General features: G+C 36.6%; 1 protein-coding gene across 5 annotated transcripts in view; it reads right to left on the reverse strand.

The window, feature by feature from the left end:
* Positions 1-17,445, reverse strand: part of SCAI (suppressor of cancer cell invasion) — a 207,494-nt gene that overhangs the window by 138,357 nt on the left and 51,692 nt on the right. Inside the window, exon 1 of one of the 5 annotated variants that reach the window (XM_056812134.1) lies at positions 4,143-9,014. The exons of the other annotated variants lie outside the window; for them this stretch is intronic. Coding sequence (XP_056668112.1) covers positions 4,143-4,144 — 2 coding nt within the window. The 5' untranslated portion in view covers positions 4,145-9,014. Of the gene's footprint in view, positions 1-4,142; positions 9,015-17,445 lie in introns of those variants that run through there. 5 annotated transcript variants of the gene reach the window in all.

Below are 17,445 nucleotides of genomic sequence, written 5' to 3' on the forward strand. Positions count from 1 at the left end.
GGGCACAGTTGCCTAAATGTTGGCCTATTTAGGCATATGGAATGAAATCCAAAAGTGCTCTTACAAGCTCAGCTTCCTACACAGTAGAAGCACTCATGGGAATGTATGGCAGAAGTCTGTTACCCTTTGGGAAACATTTGGTTGCTAGCTGAGACATACAATGATAAGTAACAAAAGCTTCAAAACAAAATCCTTTGGGGAAGAGGTGAAGTCAGAATGCCAGCCCACAGTCATCAGAAAATAATGGTAATTTAATTCTTCTGAGAACCAAATCCCCAAACTTTCTAAGCTTGTTGTGAATCATAAAACAATACAATCTCGGAGAAATCAAAATTGTGGATTATCCAAAGTATCCAAAGAGAGACAAAGTAGAAAATTAAAAGGTTTCAATATATTATGAGCAACGTGTTGCATTGAAAAAGCAGGATTAAAAATACTATCAATTCCTTACACCATTTACCAAGATAATATAAGATTAGATACATGACCTAAACATGAAGGGAAATATCATAAGCAATTTAGGAGAACAGAGAACATATGCCTATCAGATTTATGGATGGAAGAATTTATGAATTAGTAAGAGATAGAAAGCCTTGTGAAATATAAAATGGATAATTTTGATTTGATTAAATTAAAAGGGTTTTGAATGAAATGAAACAAATGTAGCCAAGATTAAAAAGAAAGCAAAAATATTCATAACTGCACTCTTTGTAGTGGCAAAAAATTGGAAAATGAGGGGGGTGTCCCTTGGTAGGGGAACGGATGAACAAACATGGTATATGATGGAATACTATTGTGCTGTAAGTAATGATGATCTGGAGGATTTGTATATGAACTGGAAGAACTTGAATGAACTGATGCTGAGTGAAAGGAGCAGAACCAAGACAACATTGTACACAAAAAGTGAAACAATGTGGAACTATTGAATGTAATGGACTTTACTACTAGTAGCAATGCAATAATCCAGGACACTCCTGAAGGACTTATGAGAAAGAATGCTATCCACATTCAGAGAAAGAACTATGGGTATAGAAACTCAAAAGAAAAACATATGACTTATCACTTATCACTTGTATATATGGGTATATGAATTGGGGTTTTGGCTTTAAAAGATTGCTCTACAGCAAAAATGAATAATATGGAAATAGGTATCAAGTGATAACATTTGTACATCCCAGTGGAATTGCTTGTTGAATCTGGAATTGGGGTGGGGGGAGTTAAGAGAAGATGGAAAGAAAATGAATCATGTAAACATGTAAAAAATTTTTAAATAAATACTTTTTTTTTAAAGAAAGAAAGCAAAAATGGGTGGGGTGGAATTTAATAGTTTCTTGTATAGAAGTCGCATATCTAAAATATATAAACAACCTTATCAAATTTATAAGAATATAAGTCATTCCTCAATTGATAAATGGTCAAAGGATATGAACAGATAGTTTTGGAATAAAGAAATCAAAGTTATGAATAACCAGGCCAAAAAAATGCTCTAAATCATTATTAATTAGAGAAATACAAATCAAAACAACTCTGAAATATTATCTCACACCTCTCAGATTGGCTAAAATGGCAAAATGACAAATGCTGAAGATGTGTAAAAATTGTGACATGAATACAGTTGGTGGAACTTTGAACAGATCCAAAACTTTTGGAGAATTGATCTGGAATTATGCCCAAAGAGTTACAAACCGTGTATATCCTTTGACCCAGTAACACCACTATTGCGTTTCTTTCTTAAGACAGTCAGGTTATCCTCCACACATTGGAAGGTTTCTTATACATAGAGGTATCTTAATAAATATTTATCAGTTATTGATGACAATGATGATTAATTGTTTCCATCAGGATTTAGCTTCAATCTTCTGATTCCCTTAGCCAAGGAAGTGTTCTTCCATTCTCATTATGTCAAAATTGCTGAATATAGGGGTTTAGAAGAAGGTTTAAATCTCCAGAGAGGTTTTTCTCAAACACCCTGGTATTGTGTATGACTTAAAAATTGCTTATTAGCCAATGTGAAATTGTGACGTGCCTTACTCTCACTGGTTAATATTTCTTTCCAGCTGTCTTCCTTTTCCATCTTCAGCATGAAGTTTGTCTCAATAGAACATTTTATTTCATCAATAAATGATCAGGGAAAAAGGAAAATATATTTTAAAATATGTATAGCACCTGTCTGATCAAATAACTGGATATTGAAAGAATGCCTATTGATTGAGGAATGGCTAAACAAGTTGTGGCATATACTTGGAATAGATACTATTGCATTGTGTATACGAAGATTTTGAGAAGTGACAAAATGGATCTGCAGAAAAAGCAAGAAGCTTAGAACTTGGTAAAATACCAATCAAATGAGATGGAGACAGAGTTCCAATGGAATCTTGAAGGGAGCAGTACTAGGAAGCACAGCTGCTTGAACTTCCCCTCCTTCTCTGGCTGTTGGAAGAGAAAGGTGGAATATAAACTCTCTTTGGTCATTGATTATCCATATGACTTAGTGCTGAGAAGACTTTTGGGTTTAGCTGAGGAGAAACCCATCAGCCTTTGCTGTCAACATCTCTCTTTAGGGAAAATAACATTATTTCCTGAATTTGAATACATCTTAGAATCATCAATCAATGGGAATAACTTAAAAAATTAGGGAGACATATTTTCCTCTCACTCCTTCCCCTCACCTTACCTACCTCCTCTATTTAAAAGAATAAAAGACCTCTTAGTTGAAAGATTTAATTGTGAGAGTTAGTTATTAGAGGAACCTTCAAACTTGCCTTATCTGAGAACATTCAAGACAGTTGAAGAAGAACAGGAAGTAGGGTGGTGGGGAGGATCATAAGATCCAGTCTTTCTCCTAGTTGGCTTCCTGGTATTATGGCTCTACATTATTCCCATAATTCCCCTAATAGCAGTATCTACTACAACTGTAAGAAATAATGAGCAGTTTAATTTTATTTTTAATGGAAAGACCCAGATGAAATTATGAAAAGCAAAGTGAGCAAAACCAAGAAAACATTATATATAGCAATATAGTGTTTGAAGAGTAAATTGTGTATCTCCACCTCCTGAGAAAGAACTGATAAATATAAACAAGCAAGACTATTTTATTTAGGGGCAGCCAGATGGCTCAGTGATTATAGAGTACTAAGTGTGGAGATGGGAGGTCCTGGATTCATATTTGGCATCTCATACTTCCTAGCTGTGTGACCTTGAGCAAGTCATTTACCCCTAATTGCCTAGCTCTTCCAACTTGGAACCTATACTTAGGATCAATTCTAAGTTAGAAGGTATAGCTTTTGTTGGGGGGGGGGGGTTAAATAGTTTTATATATACATATATCTTTTTGTCAAATGATGCCTTCTCTAGTGCAGGGAGTAGAGGTAGGAAAGGGGATACTAGGAACTTTAATGTACCAAAAAAAAAATAATAATTTTTAAAAAAGATACTATCAAGAGAGGTATTGACTGAAAAAGATGTAGAGATTATGTTTTGAGAATGAGGAAGAAGAGATATCCTGTATATTGTAACTGGTACCAGATAACATTGAGAGACTAAGAGGAAAATGATTCCCAAAATGTTAGGTGAATCTGCTGATGAAAATCATAGGATCAAAGATTTATGGGGAAGCAATCTGGTGTGTTGAAAAACATACTGTGTTGCAGTCAAAGTAACCTGGGTGCAAATTCATGTCAGATATTACTTGTATGACCTTGGGCAGGTCACTTAAGTTCTCTGTACCTGGGTTCCCTCATCTTACAAATAAAGAAAATGGACAAGGTGGCATCTAGGGCCCGTTCAGATAATACATACATGATCCTGTGATCTCATTATCTAGAGTTCTGTGATAAAGACTACTTCAGTCATCTGTCAAAGGTGACACAAGGCACACAATCCATGTATAGAAACTGGGCTTGTAGTTTAGGTCCTCTAATTCCAGAACCTAAGCGTCTGCAACTAAGCCATCCTACTTGCATGGTGGAGGAAAAAAAAGGAGAGATTTTTCCCTTTCTTTGTATCTCCAATCTGTGCCCTGTCTCTCATCTTTTCTCCAAAAGCTAGAGATCAGAAAAGACACATCTGTAGCATTTATCAAATACTAAGATTTGAGAATAAAAACAGAAAAATGAGACAGTACCTGTTACCAAGGAACTTACATTCTGAGTGAAATAGCTTGTGGATAGTTTCAGCTAGAAGACAGAAAAATTCTTGAGTCCTTAGCAAGCTGCAGCAAAACAGATGACAATGTTTCTTCTTTAAAGCGTCATTCCCACTTATAAAAATCATCTTGAATTCTGAGGTTGAACCATGTCAATGCCAAGAGCCTGGGGGAAGAACTTAGTTTTAAGGGGCTTCAGTAACTTTGGCTATAAAACTAGCAAGAGTAGCTGCCAAGTTCAATTTCCATAAGATTTGCTTCCCAGGATGGAGGTTCAGGAGTCACGGTCTGAGCCTGAGGGGGCATGGTGATCAAAGGGGTAACTGACCTGGTATTTGTTGCCTCCTATTTCTCTTGCAAGCTATTTTGCTGCTTCAGCTAGGCTACAAAGCCTATCTTGCATGAAAGAATTGGTTGGCAGTTGGTAAGAATGATCGTGAAGATAACATGAATGAATCTCCTGTTGATGTATAGCGAAATCCTTCTATGTTTCATGAGTTGCACTGTATTACATGGTGACCTAAACTTCTGGTGATGAAATTTTCTAAAATAAACTACTTTGTCTTGTCAGGTTGATAATTAAAGCCTTTCTACATTAGATTAAGTTGACACTTCCAGCTTTCCTTCTTACAGCCTTCCTGATGACATCTGCTAGCAATGTTCTTGTTAACATAACCTTTGAGAATGTTAAATCATGAAACAGTCACTGAATCACATACTTAGTGTCACAATATTCTTGAATGCTCAAAGGACCTGTGCTTTCAACAGTTAGTATCCATCCTCTAGCCCAGCTAAAAAATTCTCCATTTTCAAATCCTATGCAATGCATTCCATACCTTTCCAGAAATATTCTATAGAAATCTATGCATTGGAGGGGTTTCTATGGTTCTTTTAATATTCTATAAATACCAGTAGAGAATTCTAGCACTCCATCTGTTATCTCTCACTCATAAAATTATTGGCTTATTGCCTTTTAAATTCCAAGTGTCCTTGATTTCTCGTGTGAAAGTCAATATCAATAGGCCACAGTCAGCTTAGTTATTCCCATCATGTGTCTTTACAGTGTCCTTTGGGTCACCTCTAAAATTTTATCTTCTGAGGTCATGACTGCAGATCATGTAACATTTCATTCTTAGTCATTTCATAATTATTTCATTCAGTCAGTGAGACAAAAAGTAATTATTAAAACTTTACTATGTATCAGGTATTATACTAAGAGAAAGATAATCTAAGACCAAAATAATCTTTATTATAACTCACCTGAGTCCATAAAATCTGAGTTCAAATTGGAAGGAAAAAATACAAAACATTAATAGAGATAAAACTAGATTTTTTTAAAAACCAGAATATGATTTCACTGTGATGGGAAACACCTTCCAGTGTAGTTCTGCATAGGCTTAGAAACTGACACTCTGAAAATAATAAATGTTGGACGGGATGTGGCAAAATTGGGACACTAATGCATTGCTGGTGGACCTGTGAAGTGATCTAACCAATCTGTAATATCAGAATTTTTTCTTTTTTTCTTTTTAAACCCTTACTTTTCATCTTAGAATCAATGCTGTGTATTGGTTCTAAGGCAGAAGAGTGGTAAAGGCTTGGCAATAAGGTTAAATGACTTGTTCAGGGTCACGAATCTAGGAAGAATCTAAGGCCAAATTTAAACCCAAGACCTCCTATGTCTAGGCCTGGCTCTCAATCCACTGGACCACCTAGCTGCCCCCGATCTAACCATTCTGGAAGGCAATTTGGAATTATGCCCTAAGGGATTTTTAAAAATGTATGCCCTCTAGAATGCAATAATACTACTACTAGCTTTGTACCACAAATAGATCATAAGAAAGGGTTGTATAAAAATATTCATAGCCACTCTTTGTGTTGGCAAAAAATTGGGAAATGGGGGGGGGGGTGTCCCTTAATTGGGGAATGGCTGAACAAATTGTGATATCTGATAGTGATGAAATACTATTGTACTAGATGGAATAATGAACTGCTTGATTTCTATATGAACTGGAAAGAACTCCATAAACTGATGTGAACTGAAATGAGTAGAACCTGAAAAACATTATACACAGTAACTGAAACACTGTGGGTCAACCAAATATAATAGACTCTGCTACTAATAGTAATGCAATGATCCAAGACAACCCTGAGGGACTTATGAGAAAGAACGCTATCTACATCGAGAGAAAGAACTAGGAGAGCAGAAACACAGAAGAAAAGCATATGATTAATCACTTATTTATATGAGTATATGATTTGGGGTTTTCGTTTTAAAAGATTACTCTTACAGAAATGAATAATACAGAAATAAGTATCAAGTAATAACACATGTATAACCCAGTGGAATTTCTCTGAGACTGCAAAATCTGTAACATCCATAAAATGAGGAAAATACTCTATCATTTACCTGAGTGATGAGTATAAGCATATACTCTGGTTATATACTTAAAGTAGAATTTTTCTTGCATATAAGACATGACCTCTATGTCTATTATTTTGCTCTGTTTTTATTTTCATTGATCCAAAACAAAAATAAACTAAATTTTTGTTAATTAGCACTTTTCAAAACTAAATACACATTAATTAGAAATTGTTTTAATCCAGGCATATAATTTAAATGGTGTGGTGTGGTGTGTTTTTCAGACTTTTAGAGATAAGAAAGAAAATTCCTTGTTATTAAAGGGTTCCATCTGTTCCTGGTGCTAAGTGTCCACTGGGGGTCAAAATATGCTAAAATGATGATGTTATTGAAACAGAGCAGAACTGCTGACTTAGGACTTCCAAGAGTTCAGACAGCCAAATTCGTCTTGATTTTTTCCTTATCACACTGTTAACCAAAAGTAGTGCTTCTCTTGGATCACTACATTGACAAGACTGGTAAAACTTCCTGGCAGCAATATTTGTAGCCAATTCAATTCAACTGCAAATAAAAGCCTACTTAAATATCTCCTCCTCTTGCTTGTAAATAATAGACTCGAATACAGGACTACAATCCCCACAAGCCTTTGCTCCACTTCCCCAAAATGCTTTGTAATCTCAAGCAATTCTGAGGTGGGCCGAGATCGAGGAAGGATTTAAGTTGGTGGCAAAGGTTTTTGGGCTCTTTTTGGACTTCCGTTTTGGAGCAGAGGCGTCTCTTCCATGATGTGACATTATTTTGTCTAGGTCTCTGGCCTAGGCACATGTTTCTTACTTGTATATTCTTTAATCCCTAATCCTTAATAAACCTCTAAAGTGCCTCTTAATAAACCTCTTTGCAGAGAGAAACTAAATCTCAGTCTCCCCATATTCCTAAATTTTAACTATTACATCCTAGAATTCTTCTCTGATTACACTATCTAAAAGTCAAAATTACACGAAGAATATAGTCTTCAAGGGACCATATCTTCCTTCCTCCTTCCTTCAAATTGAAATTCATCCCTAAACAAATAAGTCTAGTCAAACTTCACAATATTGTCCATATCTGAGAATGTATATCTGGCTTTATTCCTCAAGTCCAGGGATTCTTAAAATTATTTTATGACATGGACCCCCTCCAAACCTCTTCTCAGAATAATCTTTTTACATTATTGAAATATATAAGATTAGAAAAGAAATCCAAGATCACTGAAAATAAAGATATCTGTAGATAGAGAGATTATATATACCTTTTTACATCCAAATTCTGAGAGCCCTTGAAAACCATCTGTGGATATCTTAAGGGTCTATGAACCCTAGATAAAGACCCCTGCTCTACTTCACATCATTCTACCAAGAGGTAAAATAATATTTTGTTCAAATCAATACATTTAGGGACAGGTACGTGGCTCAGTAGATTGAGAGTCAGGCCTAGAGATGGGAAGTCCTAGGTTCAAATCTGGCCTCAGACACTTCCTGGCTATGTGACCCTGGGCAAGTCACTTAAACCCCATTGCCTAGTCCTTACTATTTTTCTGCCTTAGAACCAATACACAGTATTGATTCTAAAATAGAAAACAAGGGTTTAAAAATAAAAATCAATACATTTAGAGACTAGTTGGAAAACTATGTCCAAATGTATCAAATAATTTTTAAATTGTTTTGGTTCATAGCCAAGTTCCACATTCTAAAGAATTAAGATATTAAACTCTTTTTAAAATGCTCAATTTGAAATAAAATAAAATAAAATAAAATACTCAAGTTGAAGATGACTTGTAGTTGTGGGGAATAAAAATAATTAATTTGTTCTTCTCGGAGTGGACATCCATCCTATACTCCCCATTAGGAATAAAAACCCATTTAGGCTTACAGAATAAGACCCTAAGGGCATTTCATTATTGCTACTGGCCCAGTGAGGGAGAAGGCCTTTTTCTTATTTCCAGGACAAAACCCATTAGGCTATACTACCCCCTTATCTCCTCAGACTTTTAGGAGCTAGAGTAGTCACTCCCAAAGACATGGCTAGCTCTTACTATAACCATACCCCTCCTAGGGGTAAGCTCATGATGATCTTCAGGCAATGTATTTTGCTGTTTTCTGATTAGGTAGACTTTTTCACACTTAAGACTGTAAACTCAGCACACCCCTCCCAGATAATGGGATATAGGGGAGGGGGGGAAAAGGCGGGGGCTTGCACCAGGAATCAAATATAATGTTTGTATCTGTACCAATGCATGGGCATTGCCACTAGGATAATTACCTCTTACTCATAAGAAAGAATAAAGACTGCTTCTTATACTCCACTCTTCTCTTGACTTGAGTTTATAATTGTAAATTGTGTGGGTGGTCATTTTATTTCATCTCACTCATAGTTCATGGTATTCTTCATGTCTTCTTTGCATCTTACTTGAAAATTAGTTTGTTGACAGTGTTGATCAAGTTTATAATAAAAATTACTTTATAATTATTTTAATAGAAGTGATAAACCAATTCAAATCCCCTTATGCTGAATAGGAAAAGAATGCAGCCCAGAAAGATTTCTTGTTTGTAGTGACAGTCAATTTGTAGCTGAATAAGGCTTCCTGATTTTTTTCTAATGTGCCAGACTGCTATTAGTCAACTGAAGTCATCTGTATACAAATATAGATTTGTATATTACATTTCATTGCAAACATTTGATTTATCTCCCCTACAAGAAACTATATTCAATTCTATAAATACTTGTTAAGATTCTCAATACATGCTAAAACTCTAACTCAGGAAGACCTGACTTTATGTCTAATTTCTTACAAATACTGGCTGTGTTGACACTGGGAAAGTCACTTAACCTCTTGATGCTCGGAAAAGAACACTTTAAGGCTATAAATTGGGGAACAGGTTCATATCTTCATGGAAAGAGGGAGCTCTCTCATCAGAAATTTCTTAAAATTAAAGAAAGTACATATCCTGTTAAAATTGATAAAGAACTCTGCTAGGAAGAGGGAGAGGGAGAGGGAGAGGGAGAGGGAGAGGGAGAGGGAGAGGGAGAGAGAGAGAGAGAGAGAGAGAGAGAGAGAGAGAGAGAGAGAGAGAGAGAGAGAGAGAGAGAGAGAGAGAGAGAGAGAGAGAGAGAGAGATTAATAAGAACCAATTAGAAAAATAGCATTCTTGTTAAACACTGTGTTTTCTTTAACATTCCCTTGTAACTTTGTACCACAGGGACAAGAATGAATTGTCTAGAATTGGTTGAATAAAAGGAAAGTTAGTTGTTGCTCTGATCACAACATTTAAAATTTAAAGAAAACATCATAATCCTAGGGAAATTTACAGAAGAAAAAACACAAAAGCAGTGAGCTTGACACCTGCCAGATAGATGGTTTTGGCCACTGGTTAGAGACTACCAATCCCTCCTTTTAGGCATCCACAGCTAGAAGAAGAAGAAGAAGGGAGAAGGGAGAAGGGAAAGGGGAGAAGGAGGAGAGCTACATTTATATAATAAATTAAGGTTTACAAAGCACTTTACATTAGAAAGAAGAAACAATGCATGCAGCAATGTGCTGAGCCCAGATCTGGAGTTTTATTAATTCTGACCCTGTGGCTATGTACAAGATGATTCTTGACCTATCTTGTTTCTGAATGCATGAATAAGCATTTATTAAGCACTTATTTACAAAGCACTCTGCTAAGCTTTGGAGAAAGAAAGACAATCCCAGCTCTCAGGTGGCTCACATAATAATGGCAAGACAACACATTTAGGAAATTTCAACAGTAAAACAGATGGAAAGGCCCAGTAGTACTTAATGCAACAGCCAAGCAGATGGTGATGCATCTTACTAAGTGTCATTTCCATTGATAAAACCATACCCATTTCTGACATAGAGCTTTGAGTGTGCCAAGGGCTTTGGGGAGATTTTTCTTTTCTGCATAGTCAGTAGCTATGGTTCTTGATGAGGCAGAGATTGCCAGGTTACAGCTTCACTAGGTGTGTTCCCTTGGATAGGTGCTAGGTTGCAAACAAGACCAGTGCTCTGGAAGTGCTGCTATTCTATGGCTTCTTGAGTTATCTCTACCTGCATGCCAGGGCTAGAGGAAGCTGAGATGACAGTGGTGTTCTGATCTTCCTGGAACATACCAGTTCCCCTCTCTTTCTTTCCCTTGGTCCCCTAGCTAAGAGCCAGAACCAGGACAGAGGCTGCTGAGATGATTTCTCCTATTTTACCCATTTATTGTGACAATGGAACACAGAAATGTGCCCTTCTAAAAGATCATTCAGACATAGAGAATACCTAAAGATAGGAAGAGAAGGTAGAAGTTCTTCAGGTCTTTACCAAGGTGAATTTTGTATCTTTTTAATTCTAATTCTATTCAGTGAATGTACTCCAAGATATTATACAAATGTGTTTTTCTCTGAAAAATATAAAGTTGAAAAATAGATATGAGGCAATATGAATTGGATGCAGAGGCCAATTATAATTATGAAATATAAGAAGGTATTGTTTTTCTATTTTAAACCCTAGATTGAGCAAAAAGGAAACTGGATAGGCAAGGAAGGCTAGGAATGTGTACTGTTGTATGCTAAGTAATACAGGTTTATTACATATTTAAAAAGAAAAATCAAGCTATATATGACAGAGATTTACAGTTTTATACACAACCCTCTTTTTTTCTGTTCTAAAATTCACATGGAAAGACTTCTTTGATTTAGTTTGTTAAATTCAGAATTTTAAAATACACATAAAAATAAAATGACCCAGATAAGCAGCCTAAGTTTTATGCAGGTGAGAGAGGCCTGAGACTGGTAATCTGAATTTACATGGCTACCAGACAGATTATGACAAAACTACACTCTGAAGCCAAAAAGCTAGAGGAAATGTTAGAAATCCAGTTTGGTAGCCACAAATTGCACAAAAAGGAGAAAGAGGAAACAATTGAGGAAAAAAGTGTTAACGCTCGAATGTTTTGGGTTAATGAGTATGCCAGAACTACTAAAGTTTTTGAGCAGATGACAGATTTGTATATAGAAAAAGGAATCAATAAAAAAGTATTTAAGGGATTAATATGTCCCAATCACTATGCTGAGTATTAAGAAAAAATGCTATTTTTAAGGAGTTCACATTCTGGTTAGGGGAGACAGTATATTAGAAGGGATGTTACACTCAGGGCAGAAGAAAAAGTCAAGAAATACTTATGCAGGGAAACTATCAGGAAAGATAGCAAGGTCTTATGAACCTCATGAAGTAAGAGCAGGGTAAATGTTCCCCTACAATTAGGACAGCAAATCAAAGGGTGAGGATAGAATAAACATTTTGGGAAAGCCTGAATAGAGATGATGATGTTTGGATCAATATCTGCCAAGTTAGTAGCATGCATCCTGTGCCCCCAGAAATGAGGCAGTTACAACTGAATGGGGAAAGGAAAGGTCCATAACTCCTTTCATTAGTAGTGCTGTTCTGTCTTCCTGCTGCCCCTTGTCAAGCTAGGGTGGAAAAGGAAAAATCCCAGGCTTAGACAAGAACAACTAGTAGAGGTGGCTGGTGAAAGATGTTTCAAAAAACACGCCTGCAAGGGACAGTGACTTATCAACTATTCATAGTGACTCATGACCAGAAGACTATCAGCCAGTCAAGATACCAGGCATAGAAATGGGTATGTAAAAAAATAAAGAGGTAAGTCTCTGCTCTCAAGAAGTTCAGAGTCTAATGGAGGAGACAACATGAAAACAACTTAAATATTAACAAGATAAATATAATGTGAATTAGAGATAATCAACAGAAATAAGGTATTAATATCCAGGGAGATCAGGAAAGGTTTCTTGCAAAAGGTAGAATTATAGTTGAGACTTGAGAAAAAGTTAGCGAGCAAAGGCAAGAAAGGAAAACATTCTGGGCACAATTAAAATCCAGTGTTAATAGATGGGATTTCATGTGAGAAGAACAGCAATGAAGCCAGGGTAAATGGGTCACAAAATACATAAAGAGGAGTAAAGTGTAATAAGCCTGGAAAGGTAGGAAGGGGCCAAGTTATGAAAGTTTTTTTTTAAAACAAACAAAATTTTATATTGTTCTTATAGGGGAGGCAGAGAGCCACTGGATTTTACCAAATGTGAGAGGAAGACCACTGATCAGATATGTATTTTAAAAAGATCAATATGACATCAGAGTGGAGGATGGACTGAAATGAGGAAAAACTTGAGTCAGGGAAAACCACCAGAAGCCTGATCCAAATAAGAGATGGCAAAGGTCTGAATCACTGTGTCAGCAATGGCAGAGGAAAGAAGAGAATATATACAACAGATTTTGCAAAGGTAGAAATGAGAGGACTTGGCAACTGACTAGATAAGGATAGTAAGAGAGGATGAGGATTTAAGGATGCTGCCTGGTTGCAAGCCTTGGTGACAGGGTGGTGGTGCCCTAAGAAAGTTAACAGAGAAGTTTGAAAGAGGGAAAGACTTGGGGGGGGGGAGAGAGATTTCATGGACATATTGAATTTAAAATGTTTAAGAGACACCCAATTCTATGTGTCCTAGAGACAGCTGGTGATGAGAAACTAGAGAAAGAAAATAAGAAAAGCATTTATGAAGCACCTACTCTGTGCCAAGCACTGCAGTAAGAGCTATATATATAAAAAAAAAAACTGACTGGCAGAGTTGGCAAAAAGAAAAAATAATAAATGCAGGAGGAGCTATGGATACTTTAATACAGTGTTGGTAAAGGTGTGATATTGGTCCAATCATTCTGGAAAGCTATTGGGAACTGTGCCTAAAAAATGATTAAACTGTGCATATACTTTGACCAAGAAGTACTGATCTGGGTCCATCCTCCAAAGAGATCAAAGAAAGAGGAAGGGGATACAAATATCCAAGAATATTTATAGCAGTTCTTTTTGTGGTGGCAAAGAATAGAAAACGGGGGGGGGGGGTGCCTCAGGAGAACAGATGAATAAATTATGCTATATGTATGTGCTAAAAGAAATGATGATGAGGATGGTTTTTAGAAAAACCTGGGAAGACATATAAACATGTAAGTAGAACCAAGTGAATAGTTTATATAAAAACAACAATACTATAAAGACAAACTACTTTGAAAGATTTAGGTACTCTGGATCAACACAATGGAGCTAACCACATTTCCAGAACACTCCCTAATGAAATATGCTATCCAGATTATGAAATATGCCATCCAGGTTCAGAAAGAAAGGTATTAGACTCATAGTACAGAGTAAAGCACTGGGAGGGTAAGGTAGGGAGGACATGGTTAACACAAGAATTTGTTTTGTTTGACTCTACACACTTTTAGCGGGTTTTATTTTTCTTGTTTATCAATAGGTGGCTTAGAGGGAGGTAGGAAGGAGAGAAATCAGAACATATATATTTTTTAATTTGAATTAGTTTATTTAGTCAATTTGTTGAACCATTGTTCCTTGGTTACAATAATCACATTATTTCCCTCCCTCCCCTCCACCTAACCTTCCCACAGCCCACGCGCAATTTCATTGGGTATTACTTGTGTCCTTGATCAGAAACTATTTCTATGTTGTTGATGTTTGCAATAGAATGTTCATTTAGTCTACATCCCCAACCATGTCCCTTCGATCCATGTACTCAAGCAGTTGTTTTCCTTTGGTGTTTTTACTCCCATAGTGTTTCCTCTGAATGTGGATAGTGTTCTTTCTTGTAGATCCCTCCAGGTTGTTTAGGGTCATTGCATTGCCACTAATGGAGAAGTCCGTTACCTTCAAGTGTACCACAGTGTATCAGTCTCTGTGTACAATGTTTTCCTGGTTCTGCTCCTCTAACTCTGCATCACTTCCTGGAGGTTGTTCCAGTTCACATGGAATTCCTCCACTTTATTATTCCTTTTAGCACAATAGTATTCCATCACCAACAGATACCACAATTTGTTCAGCCATTCCCCAATTGAAGGGTATCCCCCCATTTTCCAATTTTTTTGCCACCATAAAGAGCACAGCTATGAATATTTTTGTACATGTCTTTTTCCTTATTATCTCTTTGGGGTACAAACACAGTAGTGCTATGGCTGGATCAAAGGGCAGTCTTTTATTGCTCTTTGGGCATAGTATGCAAGTCACTTAACTATTGTCTGTCTTACTTTCCTATTTCCTACCTCTGAGGTTTTTTTTTTCTTTCATTCAGTTTTATTTTTTCTGTGAGTATCTGAGGCTAGATTTGAGCTCAGATATTCCTGAATTCTATTAGACCAAGATTGGCAGAAAGGTTAGGGTTGAATAAGTAACTCTGAAAAGCAAGTGAAGAGGCATAATAATTAAATCTATGGAAGCTGATGACATCACCAAGTGAAAAAGAGAAGAGAGTCCAAGTAGACATTCACCATTAGCAGAAATGATATGGATGCAAAATACAGCAAAAGAGACACAACACAGGAGATTTGACAAGTAGAAAGAGTCAGGATATGACAAGTAGAAAGAGAGCCAGGATAGGGTAGTTTAACAAAAACTGAAAGAAGAGAGAAGAGGATGACTGACAGTGTCAAAGGCTAAAGGAAGGGTCAAGAAGAATGAGAATTAAGATAAGGCAATTTAAAAGATTTGACAATTAAATGATTGTTAACTTTAGAAAGTAATTTCAGTTGAATGATAAGGTCAGAAGACAGACAGTAAAAGAATAAAATGAGAGTAAAGAAAGTTAGGAACATGAATTTATCTTCCCAAGGCAAGGGAGGAGGCAGATACATGACAAAAGGTGGATGGATAAATGATATGTGTTTTACTTTAAGGATGGAGAAGAGATGGATATGTTTGTGAGCAGCAAGAAAGCTGCCAGCAGAGAAGGAAATATTGAAGTTTAATGAGAGGGAAAATGATGGAGGGTATAGTCTTCTGGAGAAGATCAAATAGAATAGGATCACATGTACATTTTTGAAGGATTTGCTTCTGTAAAGAGAAAGGCCAGCTCCTCATGTGAAATGGTGTAATGGAGGACAAAAAATAGAAAGTAGCTAAATAACATAAGATAAGGAAGAGGAAGCTCTCAGTGAATGCCCTAAATTTTTTTCAATGACAAATGAGGCAAGGTTCTCAGCTAAGAGGGTGGGGAAGAGGAAGTGTTATGGGAAGTTTGAGGAAGGCTGGAAAAATTGCTATAGTAAATGGGATGGTGAATCAGTCAGAAAGCTGTAAAAGGATTGCCTTACAACAATGTGAGCACAGTTGAGATTACATAACATAAATTTGTAACAGAGCTGATAAAGATGGTTCCTGATTTTTGGCAGGGCTTCATTCAGCAGCACACAGGAAGGAGGGTGGCAGTAATCCAAAGCTAGACTTCAGAATGATAAGATCTTCACTAGGGTGGAGTGGCCAGGGACCTGAGAGAAGATGACAATGTAAAGTTGAACTGGTTCACCAAAGGGTCAAGATGGGTAAGAGAAGGCAGTGGGCTAGGCCAAGGGTGATGGCCAAAGAAAGAACCATGGGGTGAAGGATTTGAAGTCATGTCCAATGAGGTAACCATCCAGTGAGGGTGAAGAACAAAGTTTAGGTTTCCAAGGCAGGAGAAGTGGAATGAGAACAAACTGATCAAATGAGGGAATTTCAAACTTTGTGAACATGGAATATTTGTCTACAATGGCAAGATCAAGAATGTGACCACATTGGGGCTATAGCTAAGGTAGTGTAGAGCAGTTGGTCAAGGTAAATTAGGAAGTTGAGGAACTGGGAAGTCAGTGTTTGAGGGAGTATCAATTTGTACTGGTAAGGGCAGGAGTTGGGGAAGAGACAAAGACTGTGAAGCAGTACTAAATTCATTGAGGAAGGATGGGGAGTGTCCTGGAGATCAGCAGAAAACAGCTACCAAGATTTGAATTGAGTGGAAGAAGTGATCTTCATCGACAAAAAGAGCACCCACACTAATGAAAGTACTTACATATTTAAAAGTAGTAAATATGACCTATTAAAGATCACTAACCACGTAGATTACTAGAATAAGCTGATTAGAAAGTGGCCAGTAGAAAGAAAGACTGGATTTGAAATTTTTTAAGTGTAGGTCTGAATCTCAATTCCAACACTTACTAGCTATAAGTCACTTAAAATCTATCCAAGAGGCAGCTAGGTAGCACAATGGATAGGGCACCAGGACTGGGGTGAGAAGGCCCTCAAATATAGCCTCAGACAGTCCCTAGCTATATGACCCTAGGCAAGACACTTAAAACCCAACTGCCTAGCCTGTGCTACTCTTCTGCCTTAGAACCAATTAAAAAAGAACCAAAAAAGTCACCAAGCCTCAGATTCCTCATCTATAAATAGATAGATTCTTGAACTAATTTAAGTTGTTGTAAGCATTATACAGTTGAAAGTCATTGCAATTATTCAATAAAACTGATATGTTTGGATGATAATTTGTTGAATTTAAATTATTTTAATTATTTTTGCCTTAGAAAAACCTAAACAGTTATTAGTTCACTTAAGGGTTGGGTACCACTACAGTTAAGTCCTAATTAGTGAGAATAATGAATCCCAGGAAATGATCAAATTGTTTGAATTCTTACAGTATATTTTCATTGGGTTGGAACCAATTATCATATTTTATACAATTACAACTTTGAATAGGTGCATTCAAATAAATGCAACAACTCCACAGGATTACAAGATCTCTCCAGCACTCCCCACAGTAAGCAAGATCTGGCTATATGCATCTTTTGGAAGCTACCTGAATTTAAAGGTAAGCATTTCAGAATAAAAAGTGCCTCTGTAGGTTTGGTCTTGCACATCTGTACCTGTTTAGTTGGAACAAGCATCACAACTTCACAGCATCAAGCAAAGTTTTATATTTATAACAAAAGCTCAATAAATAATTGAGTATTTGCATGAAAAATTAGGCTCTTTTGAATCATTTCAACAATGTTTATTGTGTGTTCCCCCAATCTCATCCCCCCCAAGCGTTTAGC

The sequence above is a fragment of the Monodelphis domestica genome, chromosome 1 (genome assembly GCF_027887165.1).
Source record: "Monodelphis domestica isolate mMonDom1 chromosome 1, mMonDom1.pri, whole genome shotgun sequence".
In the NCBI taxonomy this organism is placed as follows: domain Eukaryota; kingdom Metazoa; phylum Chordata; class Mammalia; order Didelphimorphia; family Didelphidae; genus Monodelphis; species Monodelphis domestica.